The sequence below is a fragment of the Drosophila ananassae genome, chromosome 2L (genome assembly GCF_017639315.1).
Source record: "Drosophila ananassae strain 14024-0371.13 chromosome 2L, ASM1763931v2, whole genome shotgun sequence".
Taxonomy (NCBI): Eukaryota; Metazoa; Arthropoda; class Insecta; order Diptera; family Drosophilidae; genus Drosophila; species Drosophila ananassae.
This window is the reverse complement of record NC_057927.1, coordinates 28170233-28195418: the sequence shown is the minus strand read 5'-3', so window position 1 is coordinate 28195418 and position 25186 is coordinate 28170233. Positions and strand designations below refer to the sequence as shown.

At 46.1% G+C, this 25186-nt stretch overlaps 5 protein-coding genes across 16 annotated transcripts in view; 3 read left to right on the top strand and 2 right to left on the bottom strand.

Moving 5' to 3' along the window:
- Positions 1–41: 41 nt before the first annotated feature.
- Positions 42–661, top strand: LOC6505784 (gamma-aminobutyric acid receptor-associated protein). The gene has a single exon (XM_001964337.4). It carries the CDS (start codon positions 204–206, stop codon positions 570–572), a length of 369 nt encoding a protein of 122 aa, XP_001964373.1. The 5' UTR covers positions 42–203; the 3' UTR covers positions 573–661.
- Positions 662–1871: 1210 nt separating this feature from the next.
- Positions 1872–6409, bottom strand: LOC6505727 (chorion peroxidase). Its single transcript, XM_001964338.4, has 8 exons — positions 6090–6409; positions 4994–5769; positions 4510–4936; positions 3075–3402; positions 2844–3018; positions 2617–2775; positions 2154–2473; positions 1872–2099 (listed from the first exon to the last, which is right to left on the bottom strand). Exons 1-8 carry the CDS (start codon positions 6265–6267, stop codon positions 2033–2035), a joined length of 2430 nt encoding a protein of 809 aa, XP_001964374.1. The 5' UTR covers positions 6268–6409; the 3' UTR covers positions 1872–2032.
- Positions 6410–6609: 200 nt separating this feature from the next.
- LOC6505726 (phosphatidylinositide phosphatase SAC2) lies at positions 6610–7849 on the bottom strand. The gene is made up of 4 exons (XM_014905288.3): positions 7827–7849; positions 7359–7595; positions 6719–7304; positions 6610–6633 (listed from the first exon to the last, which is right to left on the bottom strand). The coding sequence occupies exons 1-4, from the start codon at positions 7832–7834 to the stop codon at positions 6610–6612; spliced, it is 855 nt and encodes a 284-aa protein (XP_014760774.2). The 5' UTR covers positions 7835–7849.
- Positions 7850–10909: 3060 nt separating this feature from the next.
- Positions 10910–12304, top strand: LOC116654571. Its single transcript, XM_032449839.2, has 6 exons — positions 10910–11149; positions 11211–11300; positions 11349–11702; positions 11761–12008; positions 12065–12112; positions 12171–12304. The coding sequence occupies exons 1-6, from the start codon at positions 10955–10957 to the stop codon at positions 12217–12219; spliced, it is 984 nt and encodes a 327-aa protein (XP_032305730.2). The 5' UTR covers positions 10910–10954; the 3' UTR covers positions 12220–12304.
- A 1617-nt stretch (positions 12305–13921) lies between these two features.
- LOC6505787 (trithorax group protein osa) overlaps positions 13922–25186 on the top strand; it is a 28281-nt gene continuing 17016 nt past the window's right edge. For 7 of the 12 annotated variants that reach the window (XM_032449697.2, XM_032449695.2, XM_032449696.2 and 4 more), the window contains exons 1-4: positions 14078–14410; positions 15478–16521; positions 22778–23086; positions 23153–23374. In XM_032449697.2, the coding sequence (XP_032305588.1) occupies positions 15616–16521; positions 22778–23086; positions 23153–23374 (1437 nt within the window). In that variant the 5' untranslated portion in view covers positions 14078–14410; positions 15478–15615. The other 5 variants (XM_032449702.2, XM_032449701.2, XM_032449692.2 and 2 more) reach the window with 4 other exon arrangements.

Sequence of the window (25186 nt, the reverse complement as noted above, 5' to 3'; positions counted from 1 at the left end):
ATGTGTTTTTCTTTATAAAATACATTTTTCCATTTCTGGGCCTTAAGGTGGCTTTTCCTTAGCTGCCAAACCCAGCTGTGGCACTATAGAAGAGAAAACGAAACTTCATTGGAAAAAAATACAGGCAGCCACAATATTATTACCAAATCCAAAACGAATTTATTTTTTCGCCCCACATCGTTTCGCAAAGAAGTCGGTACCCAATGGACATGCACTTTCAATACAAGAAGGATCACACGTTCGACAGGCGCCGCAACGAGGGCGACAAAATCCGACGCAAGTACCCGGACCGTGTGCCAGTGATTGTCGAGAAGGCACCGAAGACCCGCCACCCTGAGCTGGACAAGAAAAAGTACCTGGTGCCAGCTGACTTGACGGTGGGTCAGTTCTACTTTCTTATCCGCAAGCGCATCCACCTCCGTCCGGACGACGCACTATTCTTTTTCGTAAACAACGTTATACCTCCAACGTCGGCCACCATGGGAGCCCTGTACCAGGAACATAAGGACAAGGACTACTTTCTCTACATTTCTTACTCCGATGAAAATGTCTATGGGCATGGGCATCAGTAATAGAGTTAAGTTTAGTTGTCACTTTACTCCACTCCCGAGTTCGTCAATAAAACACAATGACTGGCCCTAAGCCAGATGAGCAGCTAAAAGTCGACATCGTCATAGCTCATGCTGGGCAAAATAATCATCTCCGTTGGCGGTACTTCCCCAGTCTGCTTAAGCTCATCTAAATACATCCCTTGTCTTCTCGGGGTCTCTGGAAAAAACAGAAATTAAATGAACTGTTCAAAACATCTAGTGAATTCACGGCATAATTATAATTCACAAATCGATAGCCTGTCCCATTGGCAGCACTGACAAATTTTATACAAATTTTAATTTAGGCATTTTTTTACTTTGGTTTACTAATTGGTGAAAATATAGCCATGAAACCAGTTTTATTCTGGCAAAGCGTGCTCCAAAAGCATGCAATAAAAATCCGACGGCATCCATTCAGACAAATGTTAGACGGTGTGGTTGGTTGATTCGGCGGTGCACCAAAACAATGTTTATTGACAATTTAATTGACACCACTTGCCTGAATTAGCAAAGGAAACTTTTGACGACACTTGAATTATATTTATTACCATAGATTGATGGAATACTTCCAGGCACCCCCTAGATATTTATGTCTGATTTAACTCTAATTGTTCATGTTCATTTACATATGAAAGCGACCAATCCAAATTATTCTGAATGATCCAATAATAATGATTTGATTTTTAGTGCCGGGTAGGGCACAGATTTCACAGGGCATCACTTATGTACGTCTGACACAACTGATTAGTTCACATGACTTACGTAAAGTACATAAAAATAGATTAACAAATAGCAAATACCTAAGGTTAAACAAGACTTCACAGATACCTGTATGTTGACACACAACTGCCCGCGAAGTCGAGCGAATTGATATAGACATTTAATAATATTCTGTTATACATTTTAATTTAGCTTGAAATTTGCATATCATGATATTTACAAATGCGAAGATCCACTAATTGACTAGATAATCGAAGAGCGAATCCACGCCAGAAACAATAAAACTAAAAACGAAATATATTCACATATATACCTTATAAAAGAAACAGTAGCAGAGGTGCAAATCAAATTAGTAGAATTAATTAATACACTTTTAAAAGACCGTATAAAAGAAACTGCTCTGATTTCTGAAAAAATATTTTTCTCCTAGCCAACAATGTATTGTTGAAAAGAGTACACCAGGACGAGAAGAGCAAGCGGGGAGCGCTTCAATATAAAGAGAGTTTACGGAGCTAATTTTACGTTCTTCAGTAGCAATTTGCGTATTATTAGCAATGGAAATCAGCTTAATATCTGCATCCAATTCGATTGGCCTTTATTTTGGTTTCTTTGTTCAGCCGCAGTTACATAAAACGGGGATATACAATTCATTGGAACATTGGCATATAAAAATACAGTATAAAAACTCGATAAATAAATTTAAAATCCGTTTACACATTATCTTAAGAGCGCCATGCAAGCAAATTAACAGCAGGCAAGTTCGGATCATCACAGCCAACCATTTGGTTCCTATCGGGAAAGATTAAGCATTAATATGAATGTAAATTAGGCTACATCACTCACTCTGGGTGATCCGCCCGTACAAAAGCAGCTACGGGGACTGCCTGCAGTGTTAGACGATCCGAATTATCGCACAAAAGCCGGGCCAATGTCACCTTTCGCAGCTCCTGCAGCTGTTGTGGGTTAAAGGCCCCCGGATTGGTTGCCTTGTCGTACTCATAGTAGTATCGGTCGCCTTGCTTAAAGCGTGCAAACTGATCGGCTATAATTTCTGCAAAAGTCCCGCCAACCACGCCCCCTTCAACGGACTGCTCCAACAATCCACCCACCCACAAATCAATGTCGTCGGGGGTGCGATAAGCACGGGCCAACTTCTGCCCGATCTAAGGAGTACAAAAGAAAAATTCATTCTCAAGAACAGAAATTATACACATTTATGACAAAATAATATGTTATATTAAATAAATTCAAGAATTTCCTTTAGAATTTCGGTTGGAGCCGACCAATACAAAATTCATCTACTCACCTCGCTGGGGAACTGCTGGAAACTTTTCAGCTTTGGCGCTCCCATCAGCTCCAGGTAATCGTTGTAGCTACGAAGACCCTGGTCGCGCCCCCTCTGAATATTGATAGCAGCCAAGTCAAGGCCGAAGGGATTGTCGCCACGGAAGAGGAAACGACTAAGCTGCTCAGGGACGAAGCATATGCTCAGTAGAAATAATCAACCAGCACATGGAAAGGTAAAATACTTACTCCTTGGGTGATTGAGCTGTCCACCTGCTGCATCGGTTGAGTATAGAGAGTGCGCAGCATGTCGTCATAAAATTCACGTTTCCGCATTCGGGAAGGATTAAACATCACATCTGGGATATTTACCACTTCGTCGATGTGGCCATGCTCTTGTCTTATGTGGAACTTGCCATCGACGCTATTAGAAAAATAATTTAATCACTAGATAGGGCAGCAATCCTTTATTTGTCCCACCTGGAATGACCCATGCGAAAGGCAGCTCCCGAAAATTCATTGGTTATGGCAGGATTTACTTCAGCATTATAGCTCCGAGCATATCCCTCGTGAAGAGGAACCAATCCAAAGCGCTTCATCTGTTGCGGTCCAATAATAATCGGCAAGAACTCGTTGTACGTTATGTGTTGCATTTCCGCAATGACAATGCGCCGTGCCTCTTGGAAGAGCCATTCATCAGTGGCCGAAGGATTCAGTTGCTGCAAAACGTCCGCTACTCGATTGTGCTCGCGAGCAAGAAGAATCTGAAGGGTGATGAGTGATATGATCTGATTGGTGCGGCCGTCCCCTGAAACAATTGGTGAGCCACGTAAAACAATAATTGTTACACAAAAAAAGGTATGATTTCTTTAGAAAGATATTGTCCTTGCCATGCATTGTTTAAGATTTTGAAAAAAACTCTTTGAGAAAATTTTAAAGAAAAAAGTTAAATATTCTATCAAATGATCGTTGAAGGTACATATACCAGTATCTCATAGTATGAGTATCATAGCATAGTGTCTCATGGTTATACTGCTCTGGCTAAAATTTAAATGGGAATCCTTCGGGAATTTATATTTATATCAATATTGAGATATTGATAGAAAATTCATTTAAACAGCGTTTAAGGTTAATTTGGTTGATTGTTTCAAGAGATATAGTTTCTTAATTTCATATTGGAAAAAAAGAGTGTAAAAAAATCGAATCGAGCTAACTTCGTGCGGAGCCGAAGTTGATATACCCTTGCAGTTCAGTCGCAGTCCGCTAGGTGGCGCCACGCATCTTATATTATTAGATATATAGCGGATCGTATATAGGCGGCCGATCCTTATGAAATTTGGCAAATCAGATTATTTTGTCCAAAATAGAATCTGTACCAAGTCCCATCTTTCTAACTTAAAAAACACCAAAGTTATGCCAATTCCGATCGTTGTATGACAGCTATAGGATATAGTCGGCCGATCCTTATGAAATTTTGTACATAAGATATGTTGATCAAATATAACATGTGTGGAAAGTCCCAATCCTCTATCTTAAAAAACAACGAAGTTATGGCATTTCCGATCAATCAGTTATATGGCAGCTATAGGATATAGTCGACCGATCCCGGCCGTTCCGACTTATGTACTGCCTGCAACAGAAAGAAGGGTGTGTGCAAAGTTTCAACTCGATAGCTTTAAAACTGAGAGACTAGTTTGCGTAGAAACAGACAGACAGACAGACAGACAGACAGACAGACGGACAGACGGACAGACGGACATGCTCATATCGACTCAGGAGGTGATCCTGATCAAGAATATATATACTTTATAGGGTCGGAGATGTCTCCTTCACTGCGTTGCACACTTTTGACCAAAATTATAATACCCTCTGCAAGGGTATAAAAAGAGGACACAATATAGTCTGAAAAACTTACCCGAATTGAAACAAGATTTTCCAGCTTCCTCGCTGGGACAAGCCTTTTTGTCATTGGTTAGTGGCAACAGTTCCCTGCCAAAATCGTTGAGCATTTCCAAACGTCCGCCTCGGAAGGCTCTGAGGTCTCGAGATGCCTGCTCACTGGATCCGTAAACCGGCGAGGCATCGATAAAGTGCGTCACCTTGCTCAGCTGCCTGCCATAGCCCAGTTGACAGTCGGGACTTGGCACCAGAGACAAGCGTACAAAGTTCAGGCAACGCACACCAAAAGACGCGAAAAACTCGTCTTCTGGATCAACATGGATGGGCATGCAGGCAAAGTGCCTTTCCTGCGGGCTAAGGGCTAACTTTCCCTCGGGGGAGCAGCACTGTACAAGATTGCCATCCTCGAGTCTTACGGACGAGGTTTGAGAAATGTCATGGGCCTAGAAAATCAGAAATCTGAAAGCTGTTCCTCTATTATGTACACGTAACTAAAATACCAAAACTTGGCCAAACTGCATAACCAGAAGATTATATTTGGGATGGGGTCGGTCCACATCTGCCAGCAGAGTCCGCGAGACTTTACGTGCACCCTGTAGTGGAGTGCCATCGGCGGAATGGGCTCGCGGTGTCCAGATTCCATCCTCATATGCGGGGGGCAAAAGTCGTTCCATCGGTTGGCCAGCAGCTCCCCATAGCGAACGCTGGGGCAGGGGATTGTTGCAAGTTCCGTCCAGACTGCGAAATACCGATTGAATGTCACGGCAAATAGGCGGCGGTTGGCAGTGCTTGGCCAAAGGTGTCTCCGTGAATTTCGTTGGTACGTTATTGGTTATAAAGTCGTCCAGAGGTACTTGCTCTTTCTGGCCAAAAAGCTGCGTGGTAATAACCTGCTCGATGGCGCTATTGGAAATTGCAAAGTTGTGCACATCGTCCTTGGCGGTGGAGTGGAACACAAGTCCGTGGGCGAAATCGGGGAAACCGCGTCGCACGGGTATCTGAGCCACTCCGTGCATCAGATGCTCGAAATTCCGACGCGCCTCCTCCAAAACTGATGGAGACAATATGGCAGGCAGTCCTGATCGCCGCTCTTTGGTGTTCGCGGGACGTGGGGCAGTGTGGTTCTGCCCTGTCTGACAACAATAGCCAAATTTCCCAGCAGGAAGATCGCAGATCTGCGGCTTTTCATGGCTCTCCATGCGCACATGAGCGGGGCATTGGATTTGGGGTACGCACTTAATACCCTGGCTGCATGGGCGACATTTTTTCAACAGGCCTAATTGTAAAGTATGTATGTAAGTATGTATGTATTTATGGAAAGAGCCGTTAGGAGAGCGTAGTTGGAAGAAAATGGTGGACCTCAGACTTGCAATATTGATAAGTGCAGATTACACATTTTTCACCTATTTGAAAATTGTAGTTCTTTATTTTAAGTTTTTAATATTTGGACACTTTTATGTGTATTGAGACCAACCCCCCTCACTTACACCACTAAAAACGAGATGTGATTTTTGAAATCTAACTGTTAACGCCATTGCAAATGTGACTTGTCCTACTTTTAGCAAGTTTACACACATAATTCTGTGCTTTTCTTACCACTTTCAACTTTCGTAGTTCCTTCAGTGGCTTCTGTCGTTGGCGCTGCAGTTCGTAAGGGCTCATCTTTATCAAAACGGTTTTGGCGCGGTGTAAATGCTGCGGCACTCGATTCCTGGTACTGTGTGCATAATAATAACTGCCAAAATAGCAGCAAGCCACAGACCTTGCGAATCATTTCGAATATTGACTGTTTTTAACTTTTGATTTTAACAAGTACAACCAGTGCACATAATTTTCAGATTTCTTTTGACTCTATGTGCGCTTATTGGAAAGAAATTCAGAAAGCTGGCGGGAAAACTTTAGTGTTGAGTAACACTTTCAAAGAGCGAAAGAGGAACATAGAAAACTAAAAATTACTAAAAAAAATTGATTTCTTGTGCTGCCACATCTTTGCAAAATTCCGAATTCAAAAAACAAAATATATTCTGTTAGTTCTGTTAGTTTACAGAATCACGTAAATTCGAATGGAATTAAAAAATAAACCATTAATATTGTAGAAACGAACTTCTTAACTGACCTACCACAACTCGATCAAAAACGTCTAAGTCCCAAATTGATGTAAGGTTACCGCCTATCGTTAATACCTCTTGTTGAAAGACATCCGATATATATACTATATATATTACATATTTAAAGATATTTAAATGGTAGCTCGAGGGCTTCTTAAAACTCTGGCCCAGTTTAGAGAACTGCCCGGCTACGTTTGACAAAGCCTTAGAGCTGAGTTGCACCAACTGAGATTCGGAACGGTTTCGCGGCATGCCTCTGGGTACATCAAGGTTGGGCACCTTGCTTTTCCTTCGCTGAAGCACTCCGCCAGTGACAATCCGTACATCCGTATTTCCAGCATTATCCAGAGCAATGCGGAACATATCCACAATGGATGTCATTGACTCGGTGAGCTCCTCCTGCATCTTGATTACATAGGCAACGTTATTGAAGAAGCGCAAGTTGGCGGAGCGGAACATGCGAAAATAGCCCTCCTGCTCGTCGACTATATAGTTTATTCGCAGACACAGATGGGCCGGTGCTGATCCCTGGAATATCTTCGGCTGCTGGTGCATGCCCAGCTCTATAAGACGCACCAGAGATAGGTACACCTTCTCAAAACGAACGATCTTATCCAGATGCGAGTCGTACTCGGCCACAATGTAGCAGTCATCGGTGAGCAGCAGTATAGAATCCACCTCGGTTTCGTTGGCATTTCCCGAGCTGTAAAATATTTCTTTAATGTTGTTCAATTTAAGCTTCAAGCTTTAAACTAACCTTGGATCAGCGTCGATGAGGCCCCAAGTACCGACTGGATACTGAGCGGATCCCAGTAGCAGACGACGGCAGTCCTCCACAAGCATCTTGGCGTGTTCAGCGTTTTCGGATGCATCGTTCTCATCCGGCGCCGCTTGACCACCCAGAGCAGTGAGCAATTCCGAGGAGACCTGATTGCCCAACATCAGATCGATGGTGGCCTGCCGATACGAGTCCTTAAAGCGAGCCAAATAATAACTGAAAGATGCAAATATTCATTAAAAATCTAGTGGAAGACTCTTGGAAAAATAATAAGCGGATGCTTGGATGATTCATAAAAGGATAAGGCATATATTATATGTGTAGAGTACCTTTTGAGAAATAAGAATCAAAGAATATATAACAATTGGAGCAACTAAAATCTTTAACTGCATGGGCTTCATTTCTTGGCCGTCAACTGCATCTTTGGATAGCGTTTGAACTGCGCACCTGGTCATGACGACGGATTCGAGCAACATGGCCAAGAACTTGGGCAAACTCAAATAGGTGGAATAAATACCTGAAAAGCTGGGCGGTACAATATTGACCGCCGCCTAATGACGCCCATGTCTGTAATTTCTCGTTACATATTTGCATCTGGGGCGTTGCGTGTAGCCATATTGGCCCCTTTGGGGTTACGGCTGCTCATTACTGTGCACCCTCTAAACGGCCCCGCCACCAGGCCTCTTGCAGCTAAAAACAGGCATGGAGAGTGCCCTTTACATGCCACCTACACACAATGTACGTGCAACCTTGAGCATCCTTGTGAGGTGGATGAGAGCTGGGTGACACAGCTCCCAAGTTACTTTTAAATTGTTAAATTTTATGCTTTAATCTTATCTTCGGAAGAACTTATCTGGTTTGCCAGACTGATAGTGCGAAAAAAACGTTCTGACCGACTGCTGTTTATCTGTAAGTCCCTAGACCGGAAGATTGGTGGAAGCCATAAATTATGTGAAGTCCACTTTTCATCGTGCGGACAAACAATTTTGGGCAAACAATGAAACTTGTCGGGCGGAGCTACTCCGTTGACCTTGGAACAGATTTATTGGCTGCGTCGGAGAAAGGTTTTTGGGGAAAGGGATCCGGCCACCCCACGGATGATGAGTCACGGACAGTGGTTACTCCTGGGAACCGGCAGGGAAGGTGGAGGGGCTGCAACAGTTATGGAAGTCCGAGGAGTCAATTAAATACGACAGGTTGCGTGTCAGCGACAATGATCCAAGTGTAATAGCTGCGCAATAAACAAGCAATTAGAGGTACGAATCCTGATGGCAGGACATGCATCCGACATTTATTTTATAGAGATTATTAATAGACTCGGTAGGTTGTCAATTGGATAATGCTGGCGGGGTTTCTGGTGTCATTATTTTTAGAATTTTTGTATCAAACCAGATTCCGTTTAATGTCTGTATAAGCTTAGTGCGCATTTGGCGGATGATTAAGCATTAGAGACACACAATGACCTTGATACCAAGGAACTGCATTTTTAATGACTGCCGCTTCCGGTCTTGTTCCTGGACATTAATCATTTATACTGAAAATCAAACAAACTGAACATGAATCATTTGCTTTGTTTGCATCTCTTAATATGAGGAAATTACCTGCTTTTATGGCAAACTCCGAGGTCTTGCGATTCCACCAGAGACTCTTGTCCCTTTTCACGAATATGTAGTAGGAATCGGTCTGGAACACCTCCATGGTTGCTGATATCCGCGGACTACTATATTTGCGACATTATCCGACTAATTTTTGGTGCATCTAAAATTGGATAACAAAAAATATATGTATTATTTAAGATTGTAGATTCCTTTATATGCTTTCAACTTACAAACGAGGAATTTAAAATTGAACCTCGGAATACGTTCCGTCTTCATTAATATCATCTTTCTCTCTTAATTGCATCCATTTTTTCCTATATTCTTCGTGGAATATATTTGGTATAAATTTTTTACCGCTTTCACCCTTGCAAAACCGAATATGGTTGCCCTTTGCTGATTTTCCGATAAATGGGCAAAGATTGCACGGAAACGTTTTCGGAATTTGGAGACATGTCTCCATGTGCTCCTCAACCTCCCACTTTGCGCGAAATTTCGCAAAACAATATTTGCACTGAGTGGGAGTGCATTCGAAAATTCTGGGCTCAATTCCGTCGTCCCTCGGACCTTCTGGAATCACCCACAAGGAGTTTGGTTTTGATTTTTTGTATACCCTTTTTTTTTTGGGGGGGGGGGGGGGGGGTGGTGAGGGTGATGGAAATAAAGGTGTCGACGTTGGTGGTGTTGGTGCTGCTGCTGCATCTGAAAAAGGCAGTGTTGGTGGGGATGTTGGTGCTGCTGCTGCATCTGAAAAAGGCAGTGTTGGTGGGGGTGTTGGTGCTGCTGCTGCATCTGAAAAAGGCAGTGTCTCACCGGTTGGTGGTGGTGGTGGTGGTGGTTCTGATGGTGCTGTTCCTGCTGCTGCTGCTGCTGCTGCACCTGACAACCTAAATGCATCTGCCAAAAGACGTGCAGCGTCTTGCAAATTTGGTTGGTTCTGCTGTGGAGCAGATCCAACTCCATAATAAAAATTATTTCCCTAAAAAAATTAATAAAAAAAGTATCAAATAAGAAAAGGAAAGCTAACAACGGGCGGAGCCGAAGTTGATAAGGAATGAAATCGACTTATATCGACTCAGGAGTGATCCTGATCAAGAATATATATACTTTATAGGGTCGGAGATGTCTTCTTAACTGCGTTGCACTTTACTTACGAAATAAAAATTCATTTTTGCTTTTTTTGGCTTAAATAAATTCCAAATTGCTTGCTGATTTGCTCTTAATTGAAATTACTTGATTTCTTAAATGAAAAATCAAATCAACTGTCATTCTTTTTCAATTCCTTTTGGGAGTTGATTCATGATTACATTGATGAATTGTTAGAATACCCTCTAAAATATATTTTCCAAAAATAATGTACATTTTTAAACTTATCGAAAAATAAATGAAAATATGCTTTTTTTTTATTTTTTTGCTTTGTAAAATTTTTTATTATAATTTAACATGATTGAAAATTCGAGCATACCCAAGGAAAATTGAGGAAAAGCTCAAAAAAAAAAGTTGCAAAAAAGAGAAAGTTGAGTATCTCTCTCTCGCTCTTATCGTCCCTTTCTTTTATTTGACATTTGACACAAATTGGCAAAGTGATTAAAACAAGACAATCTGATCTGTGAATTTAACAAATTAAATTAAAATAAAAAGGTGAGTAAAAGTAAGAGTTCAAGTCGGTCGTTTCGGATCCGCCACGCAGACACAGGACCATCATTGGGTCATTGAGAATGGCTCTAATGATGGTTCGATCTCCGAGGCAGTGGCGGCAGTAGTCGGCCAACTCACGGTAGCTGCAGGAGTTCAAGCAGCAAAACCTCCGACCCGAACAGGCTGCACAGGATTGGACTGAGGGATAGTGTGAGCTTGACACGAGCATCGCCCCACTCCCCTTCTTGTCCTCGGCGTCCTTCTTGGGGTCTATGATTACCAGTGCTCCGTTGTCCTTGCCCACATTAATATTATTTTCATTGATTTATAATTTCAGAAAGGATGATTCATAAAATAACCAGTTTGACGACATTCCAAAATATGGAATTCTCTGAAAAATTTCTGGAGTGGGTAGAGAGTCATAGCTCTACTTATAAAAACGGAATTTCGGTTATGGGAAGCAATATTAGATTTTTCCTTAATAAGGAGGAGCCCTTATTTTTGATATTTGATGAGTTCCATTTAAAGGACATTGACGTAAGTTATTCAAATTTTAATGAACGAACTTTATTAACTATCATACTCATACCTTTTTTAGAATGCACCATCACGATATGCAAAATGGAAGGTGTTTTGCGTGGGAATTTCGAATTTAAAAGGACATTTTCAAATAATTTATTTGAAAACAGTGAGTAAATTTTGTACATTTTTCATGTTTTTTATGTTTTTTTTTTAGATGACTTCTGGACACGAACAAATAGGTTCTTTAGCAATTAAAGTTGGTGTCAAAAATGCAACTGACCTCATTAAAGCTAACGGCGTTTTATATAGCCGTTTAGAAGGGGCAGCAGACAAATGCGCATCAAATGGTGATGCAATCAACTTTTTAAAGAGCCAGGGACTTCCCGTTATTTACGATCTGCGCCACCTTGTGGATAAGTTAAATTCAATGGGTCACGTCGATGTTATCTTGCGACACCTGCTGCAACAATTTTTATCAAAGTCAACTTATATGGATAAAATTAAATCCATCAAAACGGTAGTGGAGAGGACAGTGCCCCAAAAATTACAAGCTCGATATGAGAACGAGGTATGATATTACTAGATAATAAATAATTTTGAATAATTTTTAAAATTTATTATTTTAGCTTTCAGCTATACAATATTTCCTGAGAAATATTTTTCAAACGTTTCCCGAACGCATGGTGACCCTCCAATCGGTGAACTCAGATTTGTTTGAGAGCATGGGTTCATCCATTCAAGGAACACCATACGATGCTGCTAGCGAAGCGTTTCAAAAGTTTAAGGAATTGGAGAACGTGGAGGAGGCCATCATCTTCATGGCAACTCTTACCACAGTTGTTATACAAAAACAACACAAGAACCTGGTGGATGTGTAAGTTTTTTAACGATTTTTAACATTATTAGATATTAATAAATTTTATTTTCCAGTTATAACTTATTGGAGGATCAAGGACCAAACGATCGAGGAGAAAAGAGGTATGGTTTACTTTCATTTAAAAATGTGTAATTTAATTAATTATGAATTTTATATTAGACACCATGGCAATGCAGGGCTCGACGGGCCATCAAAGAAGAGGGCCTAATGAAATAAGTTGCGGACCCACCACTGTATGTGTAGTGACCTGGCTTTATCCAATAAAAAAAAAAAACAAAACACGTTGATAAATGTTTTAAAATATTTTTAAATAAATAATAAATAATAAAAAATAAAAAAAAAATATATGAGATTGGGCATTGAGGATTTGAGGCTGTAGGGTGGAAATACTTAACAGGTCCTCGGGAGTTTTGCACATGCTGTCTTTCTGCTCCAACTGCCGCATTTCGTCCGAGGAGGCGGGCGACTTCTTCTGGCTGCCCATCACAATGCCCACCGAAGGAAGAAACGCGTTTTCATTGTACTTGTTGGACTTGTGGCAATCCGTACATCCGTATTTCCAGTATTATCCAGTGCAATGCGGAAGACAATGTCCACAATGGCTGTCATAGATTCGGTGAGCTCCTCCTGCGTCTTGATTACATAGTTCATGTTCTCAAAACGTGTAACGAACTGTTTTGCTATGTTTTGCTCGCAACAAACGCCGCGGCTAGCTCACAGAGGTTGAGGGTTCGTTCCACCGAATTTATAGATTCGACGTGATTGCCCGAGCCCAGAAATAACACGGTATTGCTTCTTTTCAAATAAATCCCCTTTATTGTAATTAATTTACAAAGGCATAAAGAGAATCTCACCGGCTGTCTGGATCAGCCGACCGACCGCTCGCCCTCCCGTCGATCCCCGATCCCCGCTCCGGGTTGGTGCCAATACGCACGCCCTCCCAAAGCTTGCGCCCGGCAGGTCGTGCGGTCTTGGTGCCTGGCGCCGAAACGGCTCTCGGTTCCCTTCGTTCGGACTCACGGACTCTGGTTGCGGGGCCTGTGTTGCTGCTTGTCGTCTTCTGCTGCCGCTGCCTGTCCGTCGCTGCTGCTCCCTCGTCGTCGCCTTTGGCATGCCTGGATTTTCCATTTCGCCGTGGCACCTAATCCTAGACCGAGTGCCGGCAGGATATGCTCCTCGCTGCTTAGCGGCCGGATCAGGGCACGAAGGCCTTCCTAACGTACAGGACACGCCCCCGGTCGCGTTCGCCACTCGCCTCCAAACACCTGCGTGCCTACGCCCCGCAGGATCTACGGTAGGCCAGAGGTTTGGGCGTCGCGTCTCCTTTGACTCCAGGTGGATCGCTGTGCTTACGCTCCAGCGCCTGGATCAGGATTCTCTTGACTTCCCGTGGTGTCCCTTGGTTTCTCTGTTGGGCTTGATTCCCTGTTGGCTATCCCTCGCGTTACAGGACCTTCACTTTCTCCGTTAGCTTTCCCTTGCTCCTTGCTTGACTCTCGTACCGCCCGTCCCGTTGTCTCCTATAACCGCGGAGGCCCGCCCGGGACCGTTACGTTCCACGATTATCATCTTTCGGAGGCATCGTTCCAGAGATTTTCCCGGCTTTTTTCAAATTCAAATTTGAAAAAAAAAAGTGTTGGAAATGGACGGCGTTCGGCCGAAAAAATATATAAAAAAGTGGCCAGGTTTTTGAAGCTCGGCCGAAAAAATATAAAAATCCGCCCTAAAAATCTTAACCTGACACCCAGGTGGCGCACTATGTCGTATTTTTGTATTTCAGTGCGACCAGGCTATGGAGGTCTCTGTTGAGAAAGTGTGACCACACTTTCGAGAGACAGTCTGTTGAGAAAGTGAGACCATAAAAATGATAATTAAAACAAAAAAAATACTGAATGTAACCGCATGAGGTAATCTGGTCACATTCAATTTTTCTCTCGCCCATTTGGGCCGCCATTTTTAACTCCACTCTGGCAACGCCGCAAAAATTGTAAAGTCGCTTCGTCGTCATGCTGCGAAATTGTTGGAAAATTAAGTGAAATACAGCGCATTAATAGTGAAAAGTATGTGCAGCCTGTGCAGGGCCCCTCTGGCGATCAGCCGCGAGTGAGTTTGGCCGCCGCAGTGTCTTTTTGGCAGCGCCCAGAGCCTGGCGAAAAAAGCCAAAGCCCGAAACCGAGGCCCGAAAACCGAAAAACTCGGCGCAGCGCAGCGCAGACAGAACAGACAAGACTTGCATACACTTCCACTCTGCCTGCTGGCTGCCCAACTCAATTCGTTTCATTCGTTTTGTATTCCGTTTTCCGTTCGTGTACCGAGTTTGCTGCGAGTTCGTTTTTAGTATATATAGCATATATAGCCAGTCTGTGGACGGTCGTCAATGCGTGAATATTCTTCTATGTGTAAGTGGGTGTGCGTGTATGTAGATTTCTAGTTAAGAAAAGCCATCCAAAGCCACACAATTCAATCTGCCGCCGGACTTTCGCCCGAGTGAAAAATTCAGTTGCAGTTGGGGCTGCTGTTTCCGCTGCTCCCGCCCGCAAGCCCTAGAGTGTAGTGTGTGAGTGTTTGCATATACATGCATGTGTATATGCTCAGCTAATGCTGAGGATTTCAGATCCTTGCATCACCGCGACACTTGGCGAAAAACCGCAGAAAAACGCAAAAACCTCCAAGACACAAACGTCAGCAGCAGCGGCGGCCCGCCGCAGCAGCAGCCAAAGCAAAAGCGTCGACGGAGGCAGAGGCAAAGTGAACGCGCAACAAACGAAGCAAGCATAGCGTCTAGCTGTATGGCTGGCAATTATTTATAAATCGTTAGCCCCAAATCCTTAGCAAGCCGGACAAGTCAATAATTGGCGGCGCATCTGAGATCTGAGAATTATAAATTGAATTGTGAGATACCACAATGGTGTGCCAGTGCTGTGTAAACGCGAAAATTCGGCATAGAAAATAATTACGAAAAAATCATTACTGCCGTCCGTTTCGTTCGTTTCGTTTCACACAGAAACTAATAAAGCCTCTGCCCAGGGAGGCGCATAAGTGTGAGAGAGAGCGGCGTATGCCTCTAGCACGGCCATCGAGCAAGTGCGAGTGAGATAGAGATGGATACGGCGTGTGCGTGTGTAGCCGCCAAATGTAAAAAGAGAGCCAGCGAGCGAGTGTGAGAGAGAGAAAGAGTATATGCGAGAGCGAGTGCGCTCAAGCCGTGAGAGCCAGGCGGCAGGGTTGTCAATGCACGCGGCAGAAATGATTGTTGTTGTGGTATGAGTGATGTGTGAGTGTGTGTGTCGTGTGCGTGTGCGTGTCGAGTGCATGTGCGTGTGTTGGTAGCGGACTTTTCAATACACAACAGCAATGAACGAGTACAAATTATTTATGTTTTCTCCGTGAGGTTGCCTTATTAAAAGGCTCTTTGAAGTTTAGGCTCCAATGCACAATGCTAATCGAACTCTTTGATAACTTGCAGCTAACATAACCTCAAAATCGCCGCTGCAGTCGGACAAGTCGTCATCAGCGTCAAGCGTTGTTGTTGGTGGTTCCTGGTGTTTTCCAGTCGCCGCCACCGCATCGAGCCATCAGGAGCCCCACCAGCAGATGAGCAACCATGAATGAAAAAATAAAGTCTCCGCAAACGCAGCAGTCGCAGCAGCAGCCCGGTGGCGCTGGTGCTGGAGCTCCTGCCCCCTCTGCCACGCCCCCGTCGGCGGCAGGTGCCACACCGCCAACTTCGGGCCCGCCCACTCCCAATAATAACAGTAACAACGGCAGTGACCCCAGCGTCCAGCAGCAGAGTATAGCGCCTCACCCCTATGGTGCCCCACCACCCCCTGGCTCCGCACCCGGCGGTCCGCCAGACCCGGCTGCTGTCATGCATTATCATCACCTGCACCAGCAGCAGCAGCACCCGCCGCCGCCTCACATGCAGCAACAACAACAGCCGCACCACGGCGGACCGGCGCCACCACCGCCCGGAGGAGCACCTGAGCATGCGCCCGGCGTTAAGGAGGACTACGCTCACCTGCCGCCACCGCATTCGCATCCTGCGTATGCCCGCTACCACACCGATCCCAACATGGATCCCTACCGTTACGGACAACCGCTGCCAGGCGGCAAGCCTCCTCAGCAGCAGCAGCAGCAACCGCCCCAGCAACAGCAGCAGCCGGGTCCAGGAGGCTCCCCCAACCGGCCGCCGCAGCAGCAGCGCTATATTCCCGGACAGCCACCACAGGGACCCACGCCAACGCTGAATTCGCTTCTGCAATCCTCGAATCCGCCGCCTCCGCCCCAGCACCGCTACGCCAATAGCTACGATCCCCAACAAGCGGCAGCTTCAGCAGCAGCAGCGGCAGCACAGCAGCAAGCGGGAGGTCCGCCTCCCCCGCCACCAGGCCATGGGCCTCCTCCGCCACAGCACCAACCGTACGGGGCGCAACAAGGCGGCTGGGCGCCTCCGCCGCGGCCCTACAGTCCCCAGCTAGGACCATCGCAGCAGTATAGGACACCGCCACCGGTAAGTTAAGTTAAAAAAAGGTTTATAAAGTGAGGAATATATTTTAAGAGAATAATTCTAAGAGGGTATTGTTTTTAGGTAGGAGATGAGTTTTAATTTTGGAATATTATCATCTGAAATGTGTAGGGCAGATAATCGCTTGGGGATGGTATTTAGGAGCCAAGTCCTGAGTCTTTCCATTTTAGTGCTTTTTTGACATTGACACTGATTTTGATTCCATCGACCTTACACACACGCCCACACCAACACCCACACCCACCACTCCGTGTGCAGGCCTTTGGTGAGCAAGTGTTTCTTGTTGTTGTGGCTTTATGCTAGGCATCCCCCTTCCCCCTCCCCACTCCCATTCTTCAGAGGGGCTCGTCACGTTTCATGCTCGTGGATGTGAGTGAGGCTGTATGGGTGCTTGTGTGGGAGGGAGGCTGCAATATTTACTGTTACTTTTTAGGGTTTCGTCTTGGTCGCACTCCATTCAGCTCCGTGAAGATTGCCAAGTCCCACTCGAAGGCGGTTGGAAATAAAGGCAGGCCAGGCAGACACACTGACACACATAAAACATTGTTCCGAGATTCCGCGCGTTTTTCTGCCCCACCATGGGACCCCACCCCACTCCACTCCATGGGAGCCCCCACCCCACTCCATGGCCTCCCCTTGACATTTTGCCGTTTAAGTGCCGGGTGTAGGGTGTTGGGCGAGTGAGAGGGAGGCAGAGACGGAGACGGACAGAAAGCAGAGAGAACCGGCACTTGCCGCCACAACAATAACAACAAAGGCCGCAAACGCAACGGTGAAACGAAGAGGAAAACAACAAGAAAGAGTTTGTACACAAAATGTTGAGGCATTCATTCACATTTTGGGGTTCGGTTTTCCCGTCGACCCGTCCAGCTTATCTATGCCCTGGTAGAGGGTTCTACATCGAATGAAAATATAGATTTCCAAGATTTTGTTCCTGACTCCCGGAACTCATTTATTAACATGTACTTAAACAATGCAATTATTAATTTTGAAATAAAAACAGTGTGCAACGACAGAGTTCACCGTTGTTAGAACCCTAAAAAAACACTTTAAATATGTTTTCCAACTTTCTGCACGACTCTCGGTCATCGGGTTATTTAAAACAGAATTATTTGAAATTAGAGGCATTTTAATCTAGATTGGCCAAATTCGGTGCAATAAAATATACTGCAAATTGTAGAAATTTTAGAATTTAAAAAAAAAATTCACATTTTAGGGTTGTTCTTGTTGTTTTTCTTCTATAAAAAATACAATATTTGGTATTCTGAGTCTCTACAAACTCTACAAATTTCAAGGCATTCTGTGGTATCAAGCCATTTTTGAGATACGATGGAAAAGAGTTTTTAAAGCATGCTTTTGAGAAAAACGCCTTTAAAGTCAAAGTTCGCAGCGAACGAGTAGCTCATCCTTTTAGCTGCTATATCTACTAGTTTGAATTTTCGAAAATCACTTTACCCCCATATTCTAAAAATGTCAAAAAATTTAATAACAAAAATTGAATTCTTTAGCACGACACATGGGCTGGCCCCCTTAATAGAAACACGCAGAACACCAGACATTTGGAGCCCTTTAGTCTGTCAATTGGGATTCATAGGCCTCATTTGGACCGTGTTTTGGACGCAGGTCTTGCGAGATTTCGCAATCACGCTTATCTGGCAAAGCCCGCCAAGAGCGCGCTATCAGGTGTGCTTCTGGCTATAATGTTTGGTTGATGGCCGGCCCGCTCGGTGCACGTGATGCGACTTCACGTTTCCATTTAAACGGAAACCGGTTAATTGTTTTATTGGCGAGGCAGTGAGCGAGGTGGAGAGCCCACATACCATACATATATTAGCAGCCGGCCACTCATATCAGGCTCAGGCGTCCCGGTATCTAGTCATCGGTCTGTGATTCGCAAATTCCACGCCGCTGCAATTGATTGTTTTGGGTTCCGCGAGTGGCGGAGGAGATGTCTCGGATTCGAGTGCGAGTCAACGAACTTTGATGCCAACGATTAGCCAGAGAAACATAAACAAATCTATGCGAATACACAAATCAAAGCAGTCGGCTAGGGTGAGGCGTGTGTGGTTCGATGCGACCTTCGAGAGCTTTTATTTTTGTGGGGAACGGGTGTGTGTGTGTGGCTTCAGTTTGAGATAAAAAGAGCAGGAACCGCCGCTATCCAATGTCATGTGTGAGCAACGGAGAGTGTGACTCACGCGGGCATGCAATAAATACATTTATTTCCGTATCTACACACATAGGTACACCGCATCAGCAGAAACAGCCATTTCCAACGCAAGTAGGCACCGCAATCACGGGCAATAACAGAGAAACTTGTTGTTGTCACAGCTGACTCGCCCTCCCCTCGTTCTGGCAGGAGGATGGGGCGGAGGAGGAGGTGCTGGCTGTGATGGTGACGGTGACGGTGGCGGTGATGGTGGAAGGGGAGGGTTAGCCGGCAAGCCGTGGAGGAAACAGAAACCAAAACAAAACAAAACAAAAAATATAAATGAAAATCAAGTGAAGCCGAAGCCGCGCACAGTCAAAAGAGAGGGCTCGACTATGATGATGACATGCCTCCAATGCGCCTTCCCGGTCCTATTAAGTGGAGTGTCTTCTGCTGCATTCCGATTCCGTTATTCGAGGCGAGTCTGGCGAGTTCTCCCGCCATCCTTGGTCCTTGCCAAGCGGAAGAATTCTGCGACTTAGCCAACTGTGCATATATTAAGGAAGCCAGGGCGGCGGGAAGGCTTCTTTTCGTTATTTGGCCCATGCCCTTTTCTTCGGAAAGGGAAAGAGTGGAGTCCGTGCCTCCTCTCCACATCTCCATTGCATTAAACAATTTTTGCTCGCCCTGCCGCCCGCCACTCTCCGTGCTTGTGTCTTTGTTCCTTTTGGGTCGTCTTCCTTCTCCGCCTCCTCTTTGTTTACACTTCTTGTTTCTTTTTGGAGAGTCGTCTGTGTGCCGGCGTATGGGCTTGGGCCGTGCCTTTAAAGTTTGACCTACAAAAAGTGGAGCACACACGACCGTTGCCTCCTCTGTTATGGCCGCGGTTGGTTGGCCCTCACTTTCGTTCCTCTCGCATCTTGTCTATGCCCCATCAGCCGTCATGCTTCGGTTGGGGATTCTTCCTTTAAATTTGTTTATAATCTATAGAAAAAGTCTATGGGAACAAGCGTTACTGCATGCCACTGCCCCCACTCCCATTGTGTGCAATCTCGAACAATCACTCCATATTAGAGTGATATTTTGCGACAGTTGCAGGCGAGGACTGCTGCAGTCTGTTTCAGTTTCAGTTCCAGGTCCCTTGTTTATCTTCCCGCCACTGCTGTGAATGGGCGTGCGGCGAGTGCGACATTGTATTAAAAATTACGCTCATTCGCGTTGTGCACGTAATTCCTCCAGCCTGCAGGGACACCCCTTTCCAATCCAGTTCCCCCTCTCCTGTTATGGCACCCTCGTCCGCCGCCTCCTCCACCACCAACCCCCACAACTGCTGCCGGCTTTACCTTTCTGCAAAATCGCATTTACCACGTTCTGCCCTCGCACAATTTATATGCAAGCTGGTCCGTCCCGTCCGTCCTGCCCGTCTGTGGGTGTGTCGTTATATCTGTGTGCCAGTACGCCTGTATCTGTGTCTGTGTCTGTTGGTTATGAAATTATAAGCCCGGGAGCAGGAGGCGAGAGGGCGCAGGACAGGACCACTCCCTTGGCTGCTGTGCTGGGCTTTGTTTTTGTTCCCGCGATATTTTAATACATGTAGCCGGCTTTTAGCTGGAAAACCTACCACCATCGGCACCACTACCACTACCACAACCACTTTCGTTCTACCATCCATTGCCAGTGCCACAGCCAGCAGCACCACCATCAGACAGTTGTTTGCCACGGACCCTTCCCTGCCCTCCGCTCTCCCTTTGCCTTGATTCCACTTTTGAACGTTATTCCGAGCGACGTTCCAACCGTCACTCGTTCGTTACACTCATTGTGCTTGTGTATGTGTGTCTATACCGGTGTATGTGTTTGTGTGTGCCACCGTACGACCCTTGCTGCATTAATTCAAATTCCACTTCAGCTTCTACCCGCCGTTGCCGTTTCTGCTTTTGATTTTCATCCATGATGAGTTTTCCTTTTTTGTTTTTTTTTTTTACTTTATTTCTCGTTGCCTGGCTGGCTTCGCTCCTTCGTCGCCGGATCGTTGGAAGCGTTCGCTTCGCCCTGCACACAGATACACACGCACACCGAATACGAAAACCATCCATTCATGTTTCCTGTCACCCTGCAGTGGACCGACCGTCGTCGTCGTCGTTGTCGATTGCTGTTGTTGTTGTTCTACTTGTTGTTGCTGCCGAACGATGGCGGGATCTGGCCCGGCTCGGGCTCTGACTCCGGCTTCCATGCCTTTCCTTTTCTTGCCATTCCTTGTCGTCCCCTTCCCTCGAGCCGGTTCTGAGCTACTGGCGAGAATTTGGCCGGAAAAGGCTAAATATGTAAGAATATAAGCCACAATTGTTCCAAAACTTTCGTTTGTTGAACTACACTATGGATATTTGGCATATAAATGTTCTTTCTTGCATTCTTAAGATTGAAATATTTATGATATTTTGAGTTGCCATTTCTTTTAAAAACTAAGCAAAAATGGATCCTCATGTTTGTATTCCAAAATAAATCCGCTGAACTGGCAGCACTCGTCCCCAGTTGGTTCTTTCCCTCAGTGCTGCGAGTTTCCATTAGATTTATTGCCACATTTTACTCCGGGCTGTGGCATTCGCAGCGATGTTGTTTCCAGCAACATTTGTGTGTGTGCCGCTGTGGGGTGTGTGTTGCGAGGGCGAGCTGAGCCCCGCCAGCGCCTCTTCTCTCCACTTGCCATGTCAGACGCTTGGTGTGTCTGTGCCTGTGTGTGTTCGCCTTGTCGCACCACGTCAAGTTGAAAATCCTTTCATTAATGGCATCCAAAGCTCTTACCCGCACACACACACACTTACTTGGCTCGTCCTGCTCCAGTTGTCTGTCGTAGCCACGTTCCGAAGCGAGGTGTCTCCGTCTCGGAGCTCCTTTTCCACTGCTTTGTTGCAACTTTGTCGCCGAGTCCCTGCGCATGCATGGTTGTATGAGTGTTCATAGGTTTCACTTTATATTCCCCTCAAGTGGATTTCTTCTGTAGCTGTGACGGGTCACGGGTCGAGGGGCCAGGAGCCAGAAGCGGGAGGCAATCGACTTGTAGTGCCAGCCTGCCAGCCTGCCTGTGCCTTTTCCCCAAGAAATGTGTCTTGCTTCAGGACTGAGCTCCGTAATTTGAACTGATTGGTTGGGATACACACAGTCGCGGGCCTAGGGATAGGTATAGATAGCATTGCTGATTCTAAAAAGGGGGATTACAAAGGGGGCTTCTGCCGTAGTCTTGCTACCACTCTCTATTAAATACTTGTCAGGCAATAGGCATCAAAAGATAATAGTTCCTTGTACGTATCTCCCACTGTACAACATGTTATTGGCGTTACATAAGTAACCATTTAAACATTTTACTGCCAGTAGGGACCTTTCGCATCTTGTTTTTTATTTTCCGAATTGTCTCTTTTTTAATCTGCACATTTGTGACTGTCAAGTGACAACACAGCCGGGGGTGCGTCGACGTTGAAGTTGTACGGTGTCACCCCTCGCCCCGTCCACACATAGTGAGCTACAGTGGGCGCCAAATAATTGAAGGGGCCTTGGGCCAACGGTCGAATGCAATTATCGAGTAGCTTCTTTGCTAGGTGCCCTCGGAGTGCGGCCAGCCGCCTTGAAAAATTAGTTTCTCATACTTATGCGGAGAAGTCCTTATCGGAGGGCCTCCACTGTACATTGTGTGTGTATGTATTGGTGCGCGCATTTACGGGAATTGGTCGGGGAATATCGATTAAAATGATATATACAATAAAACGGAATGCACTGCCCACCCACATATACACACACAGCAGCATTGCCAAACGCAAATAATTGATGAATGGCAGTGGAATGGGAGTGGGAGGAATAAGCAGAGAAGCGGAGAGAGCGAGCCAGCTGTCTGTAATTAAAAAGCCATGTGCCGTCTCTCTTGCACCATCCCTTTAACCCTCTGCAGACGCACGTGACATATTAGCACCCTGGAAGCACATCTTCCCCAGGACTCCAGCGGTTGTAGTTTTTGGCCAACTATCTGCCTCTAATCCGAAGGACTCTCGTAGACTAGGCCTGCATTGCGATACTATTGATTTTAATCGGTCTTATCCTTCACAGACAAATACTTCCAGGGGTCAGTCACCCTATCCGCCAGCCCATGGTCAAAATTCAGGTTCCTATCCTAGTTCGCCGCAGCAGCAACAACAGCAACAGCAGCAACAACAGCAGCAGCAGCAGCCACAGCAGGCGGGACAGCAGCCCGGCGGCCCTGTGCCGGGCGGACCACCGCCTGGTGCGGGTCAGCAGCCGCCCCAGCAGAACACACCGCCAACATCTCAATATTCGCCGTACCCGCAACGCTATCCGACTCCGCCGGGCCTCCCAGCGACCGGGCCCAACCATCGAACTGCCTACTCGACGCATCAGGTTAGCGGCCAGCCTTTCTCTTGAGTTAGAGGAGCTCTTGAGTCCTAAACATTGATTTCTTTACAGTATCCTGAGCCCAATCGGCCTTGGCCAGGTGGCTCCTCTCCTAGCCCCGGCCCCGGACACCCCTTGCCGCCCGCTTCTCCGCACCATGTGCCGCCGATGCAGCAGCAACAGCCTCCACCGCCACCTCACGCCGTCGTCGGCGGGCCGCCACCTAGCAGCAGTCCGGGCCATGCGCCCAGTCCGTCTCCACAGCCCTCCCAGGCGTCGCCTTCGCCCCACCAGGTTAGTACTAATTGAAGAGTCCACCGTGACCTGGCCAACTCCTGAGAGCCCTGATCGGCCCGATTTCCTCGGCCGTTTTAGCTCCGGAATGGTGTATTGATATCTTCCCGATGTTGACAAGCACATTTGCTATTTGCACACTCATTGGGCTGCCCCCACTCGGGCCCCATCCCCAGCACCCGGCCCGGTTGACTCGGGTTGGCCGCTTTTCTAGATAATACACATCGAAAGTGGGTCAATAAACTGTGCTTCTGCTGCGTGAACAGCACGTGAACTTGACTCGTGACGTCACACATACGTTTACGTCGTCGTCGTCGGCGGCGCACTCTGCCTGCCTGCGTTTCACTCACCTGTACACCCTGCACCCCGTCATCCCCGCTGTTTCTGCACCTTACGCAACCAGCCGGCAACAAGGCAGGCAGTCTACAAAAGTGGTTCGGGTCAAATGTTTATGCCTGGCCGTGGCACTGCCATTCGCACCCGTATTTGCTCTCAGATTCATTTTTCGGATGGGATGGCTCTCCTTTCCGACCCTTCCCCGCCCATTCCCACTGCCGCGCTCTTGGTGCTTTGAATGGTTTTTTTTTGTCGAGTTTTCCCTTCTTTTTTTACATGCACATGTCTATCGGCCGAACTTGAACCGCTATCGCATCCCGATCCCTGGCCACCCCTCGCCCGCCTTCCAAATTGCTTTTGGCCTTATCGTTGTTGCTGGCGCGGCTGTCTGGATTTGTTTTTATGAATTTTAATGATTTTTATTTTGTTTTGATTACTATTTCTTGCCGCGGCATGCCATTCTCTCCTTTTGTATTTTGATTTATTTTTCGCTTTGCCGGCAGTCTTTTCCCTTTCCCCCTTTTCCCGCTTCCCGTCTTCTTCGATATGCATCGGAATATTGAATGGATGTATGTGTGTGCGTTTTAAAAGAATGCGATGTATCTATGTTTTGAAAGAATGTATCTGCGATTGTAGCATTAGCTTAAGTGCCAAAAATCCGACTAATATTATCCCATTCCGATGAGGGAAAGGCAATCAGGGTCTGGCCCATCAATCCTCGAAGTTCTGGACAACGCCGGTGGGTTACCATGGCCGTGTCTGGCAAGTGGCTGTGCCTGCGGATGTGTGCACTTGCTGTGTACCCCATTTTTATTCATTCAGCTTGTCCGCGGCGGCCCAGGCCGAGGCGGCTCCCCTGCCTTGTTCAGCCACCCCTGCCCTGCCGACAATCCTCCCGTGCCCCATACCATTTCTTTATTTCGTATTTCGTATTTTGGCTTTTTATTTTTGCCCCATTCCCTTTTTATTTGGTATGTGGCACCGCATACACATGCACCAACACACTGCCAGCATGACAACACTCAAGATCGCACACAAAGCGTCTGTTGCCGTATATTTGGGTCAATGCCAAGGTCATTGTTGTTCTTGTTCTTGTTCTGGTTCTCCATCTCCTTGTCGCCGACGTTGTTTAGCGGGTTGTTTACATTTTATATGAGTTCTCTTACAAGTATTCTGGGGCCCGAATCGTCAAAGCAGGCCCTTTTTGAAGTCCTTTCGGCTGGCCCTCTGGGGAGAAGTGGCTGTGCGTGTTGGCCAAGTTAGGAGGAATACCTTTAACTTTTTAAACCAAAAACCGCCCTCCAATCACTCGATCAAAACTAGCCAACCGTTTAACTCTCCGCCATAATTGAGTGCTTTGTCAGCCGAAAAAAATTCAGTAAGCTAACGAAAACTGCAATCAGCACCGGCCAACTGCCAGCAGCCAACTGCCAACAGCCAATGGCCACTTTAATCCGACCCAGCGCGGAGGAGCCA